The sequence below is a fragment of the Rhinolophus sinicus genome, linkage group LG04, assembly GCF_036562045.2.
Source record: "Rhinolophus sinicus isolate RSC01 linkage group LG04, ASM3656204v1, whole genome shotgun sequence".
Lineage (NCBI taxonomy): Eukaryota > Metazoa > Chordata > Mammalia > Chiroptera > Rhinolophidae > Rhinolophus > Rhinolophus sinicus.
In genome coordinates, this window is record NC_133754.1 from 178,779,315 (window position 1) to 178,794,328 (window position 15,014).

At 37.3% G+C, this 15,014-nt stretch overlaps 1 protein-coding gene across 5 annotated transcripts in view; it reads right to left on the bottom strand.

The window, feature by feature from the left end:
* The window catches only part of STRBP (spermatid perinuclear RNA binding protein), a 123,248-nt gene that overhangs the window by 36,006 nt on the left and 72,228 nt on the right, over positions 1-15,014 (bottom strand). For all 5 annotated transcript variants that reach the window (XM_019728515.2, XM_019728513.2, XM_019728516.2 and 2 more), the window contains exons 5-10: positions 14,600-14,744; positions 7,119-7,210; positions 6,514-6,609; positions 5,302-5,413; positions 4,553-4,650; positions 4,235-4,346 (exon numbers count right to left, since the gene is read on the bottom strand). In XM_019728515.2, the coding sequence (XP_019584074.1) occupies positions 4,235-4,346; positions 4,553-4,650; positions 5,302-5,413; positions 6,514-6,609; positions 7,119-7,210; positions 14,600-14,744 (655 nt within the window). The remainder of the gene's footprint in view (positions 1-4,234; positions 4,347-4,552; positions 4,651-5,301; positions 5,414-6,513; positions 6,610-7,118; positions 7,211-14,599; positions 14,745-15,014) is intronic.

Genomic DNA, 15,014 nt, shown 5'->3' on the forward strand with positions numbered 1-15,014 from the left:
TTCTATAAAGTTCGAGACGATGTCAAATTAAATTGTTTAGGAAAGCATACACAGGAGGGAAAACTATAAAGACAATCAAGGAAATGATTATCAAAAAGTCAGGAATGATAGTTCATGGGGCAGGGAGGTGATGTGGAGAGATAAATATGAGGTGTGATCAAACAATACAGTGAATGTTTAAATTTAAAAAATTTTATTACAGTAAAAGACACATTGCAATTAATCCCCCTCAAAATACTCTCCCCCTAGCTTTGAACACACTTATCCTATCATTCTTGCCACTTTCTGAAGCAGTTCTGGAAGTCCTCTTTTGTGAGCACCTTTAGTTGTACTCTCATGGCTGACTCAGTGTCCTGAATTGATTCAAAACATTTACCTTTCATGGTCATTTGGTCATTTTGACTTTGGGGAAGAGCCAGAAGTCACATGGTGCCAGATCTGCTGAATAAGGTGGATTAGGACACACTGTCATGTTTTTATTTGAGAGAATTGTTGTACCAGAAGCGATGTGTGACATGGAGCCTTTCTGTTGTGATCACAAAATACAGTGCATGCTGCTGCCGAGTGCCATCCCATGGAAAGGCAGGGATCTTCAGTATAGGAAGTGGCACGTCGAACCTTAGTAAGAATGTGTGACAAGTTTCAACTTGTTCGGTGCAGTCAGTCGGGTGTGAGCGACGGTTGACAGAAGGTGTGTTTTAAAGCGTGCTGTAAATCATCCTCCATCATGACAACGCTCCATGTCACACAATGCTTCTCGTATATGGCAGTTTCTGTCAAATAAAAACATTACGGTGTGTCCTCGTCCTCCTTATTCACCACATCTGGCACCGTGCAACTTCTGGCTCTTCCCCAAAGTCAAAATGATCATGAAAGGTAAGCATTTTGAATTGATTCAGGACATCGAGGCAGCCACGACAGCACAACTAAAGATACTCATGAAAGAGGATTTCCAGAAGTGCTTCAGAAAGTGGCAAGAACGAGGGGATAAGTATGTTTGAAGTGAAGGAGAGTATTTTGAGAGGCATTAATGGCAATGTGTCTTTTACAGTAATAAATTTTTTAACATTCCCGTATTTTTTTAATCATACCTTGGTGGTATGGCTTGAGAAGCTGACAATGTTTCTTAACCAGGGTGGTGACTATATGGAATTTTTAAATTATTTTTAATGGTACACTTTATACTTTCTATGTATGTGCTATATCTCATAACAAAATAAATATGGGAGAAAAAAGTGTTCATCTGTGTCAAATGTTGCTGAAAAGTTGGCTAAGATGAAGACTGAAAACTACCCACTGAATGTAGTAACATGAAGGTCACAAGAAACTGGTAGAGTGATAAGGAAGAACGACTGAACAGAATAAGTTTAAAAGAAAATGAGACCACTCATTTTCTTTTAAATGGGCCACTCTTTCCAAAAGTTCTGCTATAAAGGGGAGCAAAGAAATGAGACTCTGTTGGCGGAGCTGCAGAATCAAGGGTGGGTTTGGTTTTGTCTGTCAAATGGCAGATATTACAGCAGGATTTTCTGCTGATGAGAATGATCCACTAGAAAAGGAAGAATCGCTGCTGGTGAGAAAAGAGAGAGTTGCTGGAATAATGTCTGTTTGTAGGCAAAGTGGAAAGTGATATATTGGACAAGTAGAAAGGCTGGACTTAAGAGCCCAGACAGTTTATCAATAGTCAAGGGCGGGAAGGCAAAGTACATGAGTACTTTGAGCAAACAAGGTCGTCAGGTGAGAATGAGGAATTGGAAAAGGAAGTATGAAATGAGAGAAGATGTGAAAGTTATCTAGGAAAATTGGAGCACTCTAGAACTTACCGGAGAACTGCCAGACAACATAAATCGTCTACTTAAGATTAATGTCCAACACTCAAAGGGAAAACAGTCAAGATGACTGTATATTTTTTTCTCCAACGATGTTCAACAACCTGATATAGGCACAGAGTTAGATTTCAACCAGAGTTAGAATTCTGCAGGGAAGAGAGAATCAAGTGAAAGTATCTACTAGGGAGTGATCATAATGGTGGATTATGAACTATAAGCAGAAAGGACAGAAGTGAGAACATGAGGGTGGTGAAGGACTGTCAAGAGTTAATGGAATAAAGGGTGAGGTTCAAGAATTGGAGTAGGGGTACTAGACACAACGATGACAGGAGGTGACTGGAAAGTGGGACTCTTGAAAATGAGATTACAGAGAAAATACAGGTACAGTTATTGAAGACAAGGTCTAGGGTATGTCCACAGAATGGGTAACTGAGGCAAGGTAGAAGACAAAATATTTACGGGAGAGGAAGTCAAGGAATGAAGAAGTCAGAGTTTTGAAAAAAGTTATCTGAATGCACATTGACATCACTGAGAATCGCAAGAACAAAGTTTAAATGCCACTGTGAGGAGCTGGGTGCTAAAAACAGGAAACAATGAATGTAGTGAGGGTAGGAGGCAATGGCCTTGGTTCCCTCATCTGACAGCCAAGGCACAGAAGAGCTAAGTGACTTGCCCAGGTCGTGCAGCTAGTGACTGATAGGACTTGAATGGAACACCAACAGCCTGGCTCTAGTTTAAGCTATAACGTGACAGACCAGCAGCTCACAAACTTTTGAGAAAGACCTTTAAAGTTAAAAACAAAAAAAGTCTAAGCCACACAACAGTAGATGTACTTTTACTACCTAGTAAAAGAAAAACTACAAAACCAAAAGAGCTACTATGAATTGAGTGATTGAAACAAAATTTTCCATTTCTAATCTTAAGAATCTCTGTATATTTGAATTTTCTATTCCATCACTCAGTCCACAGACAGTGCTTAATGCCAAATGGCTATGTGAATCCCTTTCAAAAATTATTCACTGCCATATGAACACTCTCTTGAAGAAAATGGCTTCCATTCCACAAATATTTATTAAGCATTGATTTGTAATAACAATATGGCAGGATCTGAAGGATTCTTTACCCCTGAAGAGTTTACAGTGTACAGCAGTGATTCTCAAGCTTTTTAAGCCCTTTTTACCCTCTTAAAAAATTACTGAGCACCCAAAGAGCTTTGTTTTGTGGGTAATATCTATCAGTATTGGGCATATTAGAAATTAAAACAAAAATTTTTAATATAAGAAGATACAAAATAAACATTTCATTAGCCATCAGGGTGATGATGCATGCCATCACATGTCATATGTAGCCTCTGGAAATCTGCACACCCATGAAAGAAAGAAGGAGTGGAAAAGGCCCCCCCAAAAAATGCTTTAGTATTATGAAACGGTTCTGATCTTGTGAACTCCCTGAAACACCTTTAGATCCATTGAAATTCTGTTGTCTAAATAAATACATTGGACCAATGCACTATTTTTGTCATGTAAAAATTATCAGAATAATATCAGGTATTACTGGTGGGAGGTGGGTTGGGTGAAGAGTAACTGCCCACCGTGTAGGATAACAGGAGATAAGGACGGGGGGTGGGGGAATGAGGTTTGTGGCATAATGAGGAGAGTTAGTGAATTCATATTTGAGTCTGCTGCATTCCAGGCACTGAGTTGGGCACTTTAATCTGACAACACATCCCTAGCAGAGAGAGAAACTAATCGCTCAAGGTCAAAAGTTAGTAAATAGTGGGGCTACGACTGGAATCCAGGTCTTGCTGATCCCAAAGCCTGTGCTCATTCTGCTGAAACTCTAGGTTCAGACAGACTAGTACAAATGAAAAATAGTCCTGAATTTTCCAATATACTTTCTCTTCCTTTATATTTTTGTTTTCTCTTTCTTGGTATATAACACTTCCAAGCACAGTGATAAGGTCTCTCAGAGCTTATGGCTTATGTCTTCTCTTAGACCATGGGTTCTCAAAGTATGGTCCCTACATCTATGCACTAAAGGAATCTGGCCTACACAGCCAAATTAGCGAGTTCATCGCTAATAAGAAGAAATAACAGCAAGCTGATGTCACTGATGGGACAGAGAAGAAAGTAAGAAAGAGAAGCAATGAACTTTCTTATACATGACTTGGATTAATAATTTTTTAAACATTGGGGTAAAATTGACAGACAACATACTATTATGTTCAGGTATACAACGCGATAGAATATTTATGTGTTGTGAAATGATCACCACAATAAGTCCAGTTAACATTGTTAATAAGTTAATAGTTAGTAAGTTAACAAGTTCCTTCAGCTCTAACAAGAGATGCATACCATGACCATCTCCACCACTGCCCACTCACCTGAAGAAACTTTCACACTCACCTTCTTTATCAGTAACTGACCAGGAGTATTTCTGAAAAGGCTTACTAGATGGAAGGGGATCCATCTCCAGCACTTTATAAATCTGGCCAAAGGCTGATAGCCTGAGTGCATGCTGAAGAACAAAAGATTATACTTATTCAAATTTCAACAGCCATTCATAAAACCCTTCAAACATCTAGCTAAAGACATTCATTAACTGCTAATATTATGATGGCAAAAGTCCCTAACAACAGGCAAGAACAAAGTATTTAAATAGAACAATTCCGAAACTAAAGAGATGATACTCTAACAGAGCACAGCGACAGCCCCATTTCCTACCTGTGCACTGTGGGTAATGTCCTCCTTTTGCTGGATGGTCATATAGCTCAAAGCATCTGTTGGGTCTCGTTCACAAGGATCATGAAGACCAGGACCCCCTTTGGCAAAAGAAAAACACAAGTACCATTTAGAACTGAGTTTAGAATTCAATAAACTAACACAAAAAAGAGACAAAGAGAGAGAAGAACAAAGAGAAAAAAAACTGAGGAACTATGTTTGCTAATTAAATGGAATAAAAAGGACACTTTCTCGTTCTCAATATGTTAGCACTTAAATGTCCTCATTTCACTGGAAGTCACGTGTATATCTAAGGTCAAAACTGGGTCTTAATCTGAGAATTTAGAAACAGCCTGATAAACCATCCCAAATCTTTAAAGGGATTACATATGGAAAATAAGACCAAATTTAATTTTTCCAAATTAAACACAGACTGCAAATAGAATGAACTTCATACATTTTAACCAAACATCTATGTTTTCAAATTTGGAGCTCTAGGTAAAGCAAATTCACAGCAGACACAATATCTTATTAGTACCTTTATGTTAGTCTATATAAAACATAAATTACAATTACTGAATGTTTTATAGCACTTTTCTAACATTCAAAACATCCGAGTTGCTAAATTTCCAAGCAAAACAACTCCTACACATTATTTTCCTGTGTGGAGAACAAATTTAGCACATATTTAAGAAAATAAACCAAAGTGAAATTGTTCTGATTTTTCTGCCTCCAGAGTTTGAAACCCTTACCAGGAAGTAGTATTCCAGATGCCAAACACTCCATTACTCGTCGCAAGGCCTCCCCAGCGCCCAAAGGTCTATTACAAGTACCTATAGACTTTTCACATATAAGCTCTAGTGGCTAGAAGATATTAAATTACAAATTAGTACATGCATCAGTGTTAAAAGGATTCCAGTTAAATGTGAGCTGACATTTCTATCTACAATGAAGGCCAAAAGGGTGAAAGTCAATTTAATATTTAGGGCTCAATTAACCTCTCCCCTATGATTATCAACTTTTACCCCAGATAGAGTTTTTAAATCAATCATTTTTGAGATAATATATTCAGAAGATATGTTGCTACAAAAACGTCATTTTCAGTTAACCTGAAAGGATCACTTAAGGAATTGTGGTCATCTAATTAACAAAAATTTAACAAGCCTTTATATAAGTTAGTAATAGCTAATAACTAATCAATGTTCAAACCCAGCCCACCTATCTCCTACTTAACCTAGGAAGCACTCAAACCACAGTAAGACTTCATTTCAGAAAGCCTGCCCCAAGTACTACAATTAGAATGAGAAGGACCAAATCTCCATATTTAATAAACTAAAAAGTGATGACACTGTATGAAAGTAATAACTGCTAGATTAATTTAAAATGACCCTTTACAACTTTATTTGTTTTATAATGTTCTTAATTGTGGTCTTGATTGGGTCAGGAATAATAATTTCCAATATACATTATAAACTATGTCCATAATCAGTTTAGGTGTACTGTTTGCCTGACTTTAATTACTAACATAAATTTATTTTTAAGTGTCTACACTCAAATAGGAAGAAAAAGCCAGTATGGGAGCCTTATACCAGCATGTCAGGTAATTTTCATTTTAAATGGGAGTAGCACTGAAACAGAAACGCGCCAGTCAGGGAGGCTTTCGTGAGCAGTAGGTGAACAGTGCAGAGTAAAGTGCAGGAAGGCGTTCACTTCTAACAGGTAGAGAACCTTTTTGTCGGGAAAAAATATCTCAGGCTCTGTAACATGAATATGATAAGGTAGAACAGACACATTATATCCATAAAGAAGAATTCATATAAAAAGATGCATAGTTTTTTCCCAGAACAAAAATAGGTAAAAGCACACCTTATCTCACTCAGAATATAGCCATTTCACAGACAAATGTAATTTCTATAAAATTTCCTGACTATAGCTTCAGAATTTAAACTGTATTAAGTACTTACCCATCCTTTTAACGGTGCCCATGTGGGGACTCTGTTGCACAAATCACGCAGAATGCGAAGGACAATTACACATGACTTTAGTCCATTTGCCCTTGCCTAAAATAAACAAAATGGTTCCAATATCCCTGTTGAAATCCATTCTTCATGTTAAGCACACTGATCATGGATAGTCTCTTTAAAATGAATACTAATTAGCCAGTCATTCATCAGTTGTCAAACAAACTAAAATATCAAGTTATTAAAAATAGTAAAGAGAGGCAGATTTTAAAGTAAATGAAGCACGTTATTAAAACATTTTATAGCCTTGTGACAACCTCATTCTGGGCAACTACCTTAACGTTTAACTTTTCTCGCCCATGTTTGTATTTTATAAGCCATCATTTGAAATTCAGAGCACTAAGCCAAAAAAGATTCTATGATAATTAAATGTTGACTATAGTAGAAGCTATCCTAGGCACTTTATCTAAATTAACTCCTGTACTCCTACAATAACCCTGTAAGGTAGAGCATGCCCCCATTTTATACATTACACAGAAACCATTAAGTGGCAGGTGTGAAACCTGCACAAGTCTACAGTAACAGTAAGAAAATAACAAAGAGCTAACCTGAAACCACTTGGCATGTCGCAGAGACGCCAAGGCATTCAGGCATTTCTGCCTGTCCAATAAGTCCGGAGGGTCTTTCATCGCAACCTTTTCTAATGGGAAAAGGAGAGACAGACAGACACAATTTGACCAAGGGGTTCCTGTCAAATTATCAAATAATAAGAATAAAAAGAAGAGCAGCATCTGAGCAAACTAATAAGACTCCCAAAAGACTTCATGATTTGGCTTTGTTGCTTTTTTAAAAAGGCATTCGTTTAGTAAACAAATCAATGACCACTGCTACAGACAATCTGGGATCTTATTAAGCATGCATATAAGTCCAAAGGCACAAAATAGGTACATGGCACTTTTTCCTTTGGCAGGGTGCAAAAAGTGGAAATCTGGGACCAATAGCAATAATAACTATTCTTTAAAGAAGGTATCTTAATCACCGATCAATTCTTAAGGAAAACTGGGCTCTTTTACATAATCAGTTTGAGATATACCAAGAATACACTGAATATGGCAATTTTATTTTTTTTATAATTAAATAAACTCATCCAACAAGATAACCATTAACAGAAACTTCACCCCACGGATGAGAACTCTTCAAGGGTCACCTTGCAGTTCTCTCATATTTATTTTCCAAACCAAAATTATTAAAATCACAAATATGAAATACATTGAAATACATTTCAAGTTTTATATACCTTAAAAAAAATAAAAAAAATAAAAAGACAGCAGATAATACTATTTAATTACAGTGGCACCTCGGTTTTTTAATGTAATCCGTTCCGGAAGACCGTTTGAGTTCTGAAACATTCGAAAACTGAGGCACGGTTTTCCCACAGAAAGTAATGCAAAATGGATTAATCCATTCCAGACCTTTAAAATCAACTCCTAAAACTGCAAATTTAGCATGAATTTTACTATCTAATGATACCATAGATCCATAAAATTTACAGCGTTCATAAACTGAAATGTTCGTCAACGGAGATGTTCAAAAACCAAGGTACCACTATACACCTATTTGACTTGCCTTAACATTCAAAAGTTGGATTAGATGGCCCAAAGCAGCAAAATCAAGAATTCAAACATTGATAATGAAAAATATCCATATTTGAGAAGATGTCACATGGTACTGTATCCAAGTGTAGAGAGCCAAATTTATTTCCTCTAAGCTATTAGGAAGTGGGTTTTTTATTTTGAAGACTTGGTGCATTATTTAAATGCATAAAACATATACAAATGTTTCTTGGGGAGTAAATTCTTTGTCTAATCCAATTAAGTCAAATTCGCCATTCTTTTTTAAGATAGATATAGAAGAGTCCACCAACCCCTCTTCCTAGTATAATCATGATCATCAGATTTGGCAGTATGTTTGTGTGGGCTAATTGATACAATGAAAATATTTTTAAATAAGAGAAAAGGTAACTGATACTTTTTAGTTTCCTCATTTACTACTCCATTCTACTGTGGCAAATTTACTGTATATTCTAAGTGACAGATTGCCATTAACTAAAACTGAAGGCAAAATGCCTAACAGAAAACAAATCCATCAGAGGAAGAATTGGGGTTCTCTTTAGTGGCTGCAACACTCTGAAGGCTGAAGTGCTACACACTTATTTTCTGACCAAGTGAGCTTACACCAGATATTTGCATTGCTTCACATTAACCTCTGCTAACAAATGCACAACATAAGGTCTCATTTCACTACCCCCTTTTACTCATAAAATGAGAAGCCTCAAAAAGAATGATTAATGTGAATTTATTTATAAACATGAAAAAATACTCTATGGGTATTCACTTCATAGGTGATTTGGTTCCTGGACTTCCTCAATTCTGTCTTTACAATGACACGAAACATACAACTAACTCACTTTAATGTTTTTATGTCAAAATGTTTATCTGTAGTCAATACAAGCATCTGTGTAAAGCTCACATACCAGATACAACAAACAATTATAAGTAAACGATTAGAACCTCTTAAAAGTTAGACATGAACAAAAGTTGACTGACTGCTGAGTAAAGTAATCCCCAAAAAAAAGGTATGGGCTGCACTTCTTTCTTTTCTTTTTTTTTAATTTCAGTCTTTTAGTTAAGGGTAAGGCAAGCTCAGTTTTATTCTAGCATTTTACCAACTAGGAGTGTCAGGAAGAGGGGGGCAATGGAACAGAGGAGTGAGACAGAGGAGGTTTGGATAGGAAAAGACAAGGCAAACCAAGACTCTTTTGCAACTTTATGGCACTTTCATCCAATGGCCAGAGCATGGAAATTAACACCTTGCGCTCCTCGCAACACAGATATTTTTAAAACGGGACAATGGCAAAAACGTTTAGATAAATTCTGTCATCTCCAAAGTCAGATTATAACCACAAACTCCTATTTGAAAAACAACAGAAGCATCAGCTTGCTACAAACAGTCAACATTTGGAGGCAGTAGCTTCTACTAACAAGAGTTGGAAGGGACAGGCAGTGAACAGAAGACTTGTACCGATTTCCTCTTACATCACCGTCAGAAAGGCCATGTTTCTTCATGCTCTGACAGTCAAAAGTCAAAATATCCAAAATGTTTCAATATTAATGAGGTGGGACTCAGCAAAGGAGATGTAATAATTCACCTCATTTCATCTTCTTCAAAGTTTCTTATTTTAAAACAATGTAGATTCATATGGCACTACAGTACTTCTTGTAATCCCTACTTCCCTTTTCCTTTATGTATTAATAATACACAGTTTTATATATTTTCATTCATTAAAAAAGTAAATTACTTAACATGACAGTCACAGAATTCCTGCTGGAAAAATTCTTGCTACTTCTCATAGCAAAATCTCAAGTTTAACATTTCTGTATGAACTTTAATGTAGGTGTTTCAATTTTGTGGGGGCACAAAGCTTTTCTGGTAAAAAGGCATCTTGGAGTCTTTAAATTAGAAACAGTGGAACTGTGAGCCATTTCATTTCTTCCTACAGTGGCCAGTAAAACAAATTTAAAAATAGCATGGGGGGTGGGCGTGGGGAGTGAGAAAAATGCCCAAAGCAAAGAAAGACAGCTTTTACAAATGTATTGCTCAGTAACCTGGCATCAGGGCATGAAGGTACATAAAACATTCTAAACAATGGAAGCACTGGAAAAGAAGTCTATTGTGCCTGACTTTGTTTATCTGGTTAGAGGTTAGATCAGTGACCAGAAACACAGTGTATAGACAGGAAATGTTGGTCAGTTTCTTTCAATTCCTTACATGCAAGCTAATTCTCTGGCTGTTAACAAAAACACCAGCCTGGACACGGGAGGAGAAAAGCCGAAACATGACTGTGACACAGGCGTTCCATGTCTGGAACCTGGGCTCTCCAAAGGTAAAACAACTGAGCGGGGTTATCATGAAGCCTCCCTGACAGTCTGGATGAAGCTAAGCTACTGAGTTCATGCTGACAGAATTTTCTGGTTAGCCTGACGATATCCTGGCAGCCCTTTCTCTCACTTCCTTGAGGTTTCATGGAAAGCAGACATTATGCTTCACGCCACCGTCTATGCAAATCATCAGGCCGCAATGTAAATGCAGCAGTCAGGGAGATCAGAGAGCAATGGCCTCCTAATTTACGGCAGAAATGACTTTTTTTTCAATGCCTCAGCAGTGAGCCACCGGAAAGATATGGCTGAAGGTTTGCCCTGGATAGTGAGTGCAGGTGTAGGGAAAGCAGAAGAGAAGGCCTGCAGCATCGTCATAATCCCCGCTGTGACCTCCACTGAGAATGTATGCAACGCCTTCACCAGCAGGACTCACGCCAGTGAACTTGTGTCAAGACGCATCACAAGTTTGCACTGACAGCAACCCCTGAAAATCTCACCGATACCAAGGGCAGAGGCTGTCTGAGCCTAAGCCACAAGAGTCTCTAGTTTCCCTATCTACCTGGTTTCAAACTGCATTGTAAATATGATAAACAGTTGATTATCCCCCTCATAGCAAACATACTCCTGGTTCAGAACCACACCACCTAAAGCAGCTGAGGCCGTGTGATGCTCAGAAGAACTCAGCTAAGCCGATCCCACACTCGTGCGACACAGCAATGGGAGCGTGGACAGCACAGACGACTGAAGGAGATGGGTAAATGGGATCCTTTCCTCCTTTATGAAAAAGGCAGTTACCTACCTCACAGGCAGTTTTGAGGCTTAAAGGAAATAATATTATGAGAAACAACAGTAAGGTAAATAAAACAGTAAGTTATAAAATACCTTAACAGAGCTTGAGTTCTGAGATGCCCATTGTTAATGCTTCTTACACACTGAACCGTCCCATTTAATCAAATAATATGCTGGCTATCAAAATTTATTTAACAGATTTTTTCCCCATTACCTACTATGTATTAGGCACCATTCCAAGTGCCAGGGGAAAAGGATACCTGCCCTCAATGAACAATAAGCTATATAGGAAACCAGCCCATTGTTAGCACTACAGCAAATACAGAATACTGGTTCCAACACCACACTTCAGCGGGTGTTTCAGTTCAGTTCTTCAGGCCTCGCGCGTACACATTATTCTCACTGTGAACTCAAGGCGTTTGAGGAGGTGAGTTTGCACTGTGCATCTTTTCCATAAGCTGAGTAACTATCACTACATTGGGCTGGGTATTGTACAAGCCACATTACATAAACCCTCTCATTTAATCTCAAACAACTTCCTCAAATATTTATTATCCACATTTTAAGATGAAAAACCCGTCCACGGTCACAGAGCAATAGTAACTAATGGAATTAAGAATTAAGCAGCTGACTGCCAGGCACCAAGGTCCGTGCTTTTTCTCCTGTGCCTTCTTCAGCAGGAAGCATGTAGTAATGTGGAAGGGTTATTCTCCAGGGCCTTCAGGTAAAGGGTTAGAATATGGAAAGACAACTGATGGCACAGGAGGAACCTTGCCTATGAAACAGTAAACAACACCAAAGAGACTCACTATGTACTCTGGCCAATGAAAGCATCAACAGTGATTTGAAATGAGCCCTTAGAGCCACTTCTGCAGAGAACCCTGAGGAGACAGTGGGTGCTCCCACCTGCCCGTGCTCCAGTTCTGTTTTTTCCCTTTTTCAGATTTTACCAAAATATGTGGCAAGTAAACAAGGAAGAGAAAGATGTGTGATATATACATACATAGTGAATAGTCTGTCTGTTTTGTGGGGAGGGGAGAAGTTGAGATTCCACAGAAGAACATCTCCTTGAAAAAAGTTACCATGTATTTCTGTAACTTTGAGAAAGAAAACAAGTGGAGATATTCTTTAAAGGGATCTCTCCCAGTCTTAGAAATTCCCGGAACCCTAATGTATCTTGTGCTTTCACCCCGTGCAGCTGAAAAGGACTGAGTCAAGGGGGGAGACACCATCCTGTTAGTGTGAGGAAACAAGCCCTACAGAACTGTACGGCCCAAGTCTCACTCAGCTATGCTGGATCCTCCAACTTGCCCAGGAATACGCAGAACTGTTAGTGCATATCAAAAAACTGTCTTTGACAAGCCCAGGTTCAGACAAAATGAGCTAACAAGTGAGTCTACAGCCTGGGAGGTTAAGGACAATGGCAAAGCAAATCTTTGTGCCATTCAAAAGGAGAGGAAGTAAACATGTATAAAACATTAGATCCAAACTGATTCCTTCACCTTACCTGATCCCACACAATGCTGAAGAGGTCTTGGGGTCCTTTAGTAACCCAAACATCTTGAACAAACACTGGCTCTCCTACTTTACCACAAATTTCATTCTGTAATTAACTAGTCTTCTAGTAAGGATGCAATACACTAAGAATCTGTTTTCAGTCTCTCTGAACAGAAATTAAAGGTATAAAGGCAACAGACTAAGCTCGAGGGTGTCATTGAAAAACTGACAAAATCCCATATAAGTACTCAAAACCAAGGGGAAAAAGAACTCTAATGTTCTCTTAATACTTTCAAAGAAGTTAATGGAAAAGATGCCTACAGCTACAAGCAAACATATAATTAATCAATCTAGTCTTTGGCAACTTCAGTTTTTTTCTCGTCTCTTTATACTCAAATAATTTTTAATAATACCTGTAATTATACCTATGCTTAGAAATGGTTAGTTTTATACCAGGGGGCCAACTAGAACACAGCTTACCAGAATTAACAGAATTATCTTGATACTTCAGAAATCATTTTATAGTCCTACAGTTAATGGTGAACTGAACAGCTGTAAAGAAATTCAGCCCTTTAAGATTGGTTCTTCAGAAGTGTTGGAGATACTATATATAGCAAAAAGAAAAAAAGTACATGCATAAATCCAATAGATTGGATGAACTTTAATTTTAAACTATGACTCATAAATGTATCTAGTTTATATATTAGATTTGGTATAGGTAGGTGATTTTAGTTAACCCCCCCCAAAAAAAAATTGTAAGAGTCTACCACTGTTACTTTAAGAAGTACTACACGTCATGTTTGTCAAAATTTGGAAGTTCTAACATTACTGGTAAATATGTCTTCTTCTGCCTTTACCATCGACTTGAAATAAATTAAGAAACTGACCAATATTTCTTACTGCACTGGTATTTCAGGTAGGGGAGAAAGCAATGTGACTTGTTAAACATCTTGGGATGACAAACAGCAACAGGGAGACTCCACTGGTCCAGCCAGGCCACACTGCCTCTAAATTGTCATGACAGAGAGGGGCCAGTTGGTCAAAAGTCTGACATAGAAGAAATATCACATGGCAAGTTTCTAGGGACAGGACCGAGAGGTAGAAACAAGCCAACTTGACAGAATAAAAACATCAGAAAAAGAAGCCCAGTTCCATCATTACTTCTCAAAAGTGGACAGATTTCTCACTCTGTTTTTACAAGGACGACATTGCTATACAGGAATTCTTTTTAACTTCAGAAGAAAGTTAGTTTAAGGCATGATTCCCATATATACCATATTCAAAATGTTAACAGGATCACAAACCTCCTAGAAAAAAATTTACTTAAGATTATTTATTTTTCAAAAAATCAATTCCCCAGTTTTTATCTCTTACATTATAAAACATTAACACGTGGGCAATTAGGTAAAGTATAAATCTTATAAGGTTATATAGTTATTAGCAGTCAAGAGCAATGTACAAATGAAAAATTTGAAACAATTGAGTAAATTTGAAAACAATACTGTTTTGGACCATGTTTAATCCTCAAATCAGACCTAACACCAAACTACACAGAATAGGTTGAATGATACCGATAACAATGCAATACTAGACAAAGTAAAACAGAACACCAAAATAGTCTAAAAATCAGTTATGACCAATATTATAAGCACAGGTTTTTGAATTAACATATTTTATATTTCAAATGTATACATTTTTGCAAAATATAGTAATTTATGTAGAAACAAAGCTATTTAAAATACTGTGAGTGGCATAAAACAAATCCATAAAGCATAGTTAACATAGCATTCAAGAGAGGTCCTTTATGAATATAACAAACAAACATATATGTGTATATATATATATATATATTTATGTGTGTGTACCTCCATCCTTCTTCTCCAATTCGTCCCTAATTAGAGGGGAAGTAAGTATCACCTTCAAAGTTAGCGTGGGCTCTTTTGTATTCCGAATTATAATAGATGCCTCATCTACACATTGTTCCACTTGATATTTCTCTTCTGTGAGTTTCTGAAAGTCATCAAGATTTTAAAAACACCAAATTAGATTAAAATCTCAAAAAACTGTATGATCGTCCATTAGTTTCCACATGTCATCAACTACTAGTAATACTGTGCCAAGAGAGTAGTTCTTTACTTTAGGGATAACATTTTTCTCTCCTCCCAACTTATCAGCAAATCCTCTTTCTCCATCCCTTAAAAAGCAACCACAATGTCAACTATCTATATACAATTATTAACAGTATTTAAATTCATTCTTCCTAATACTTGAAAGTAAAAT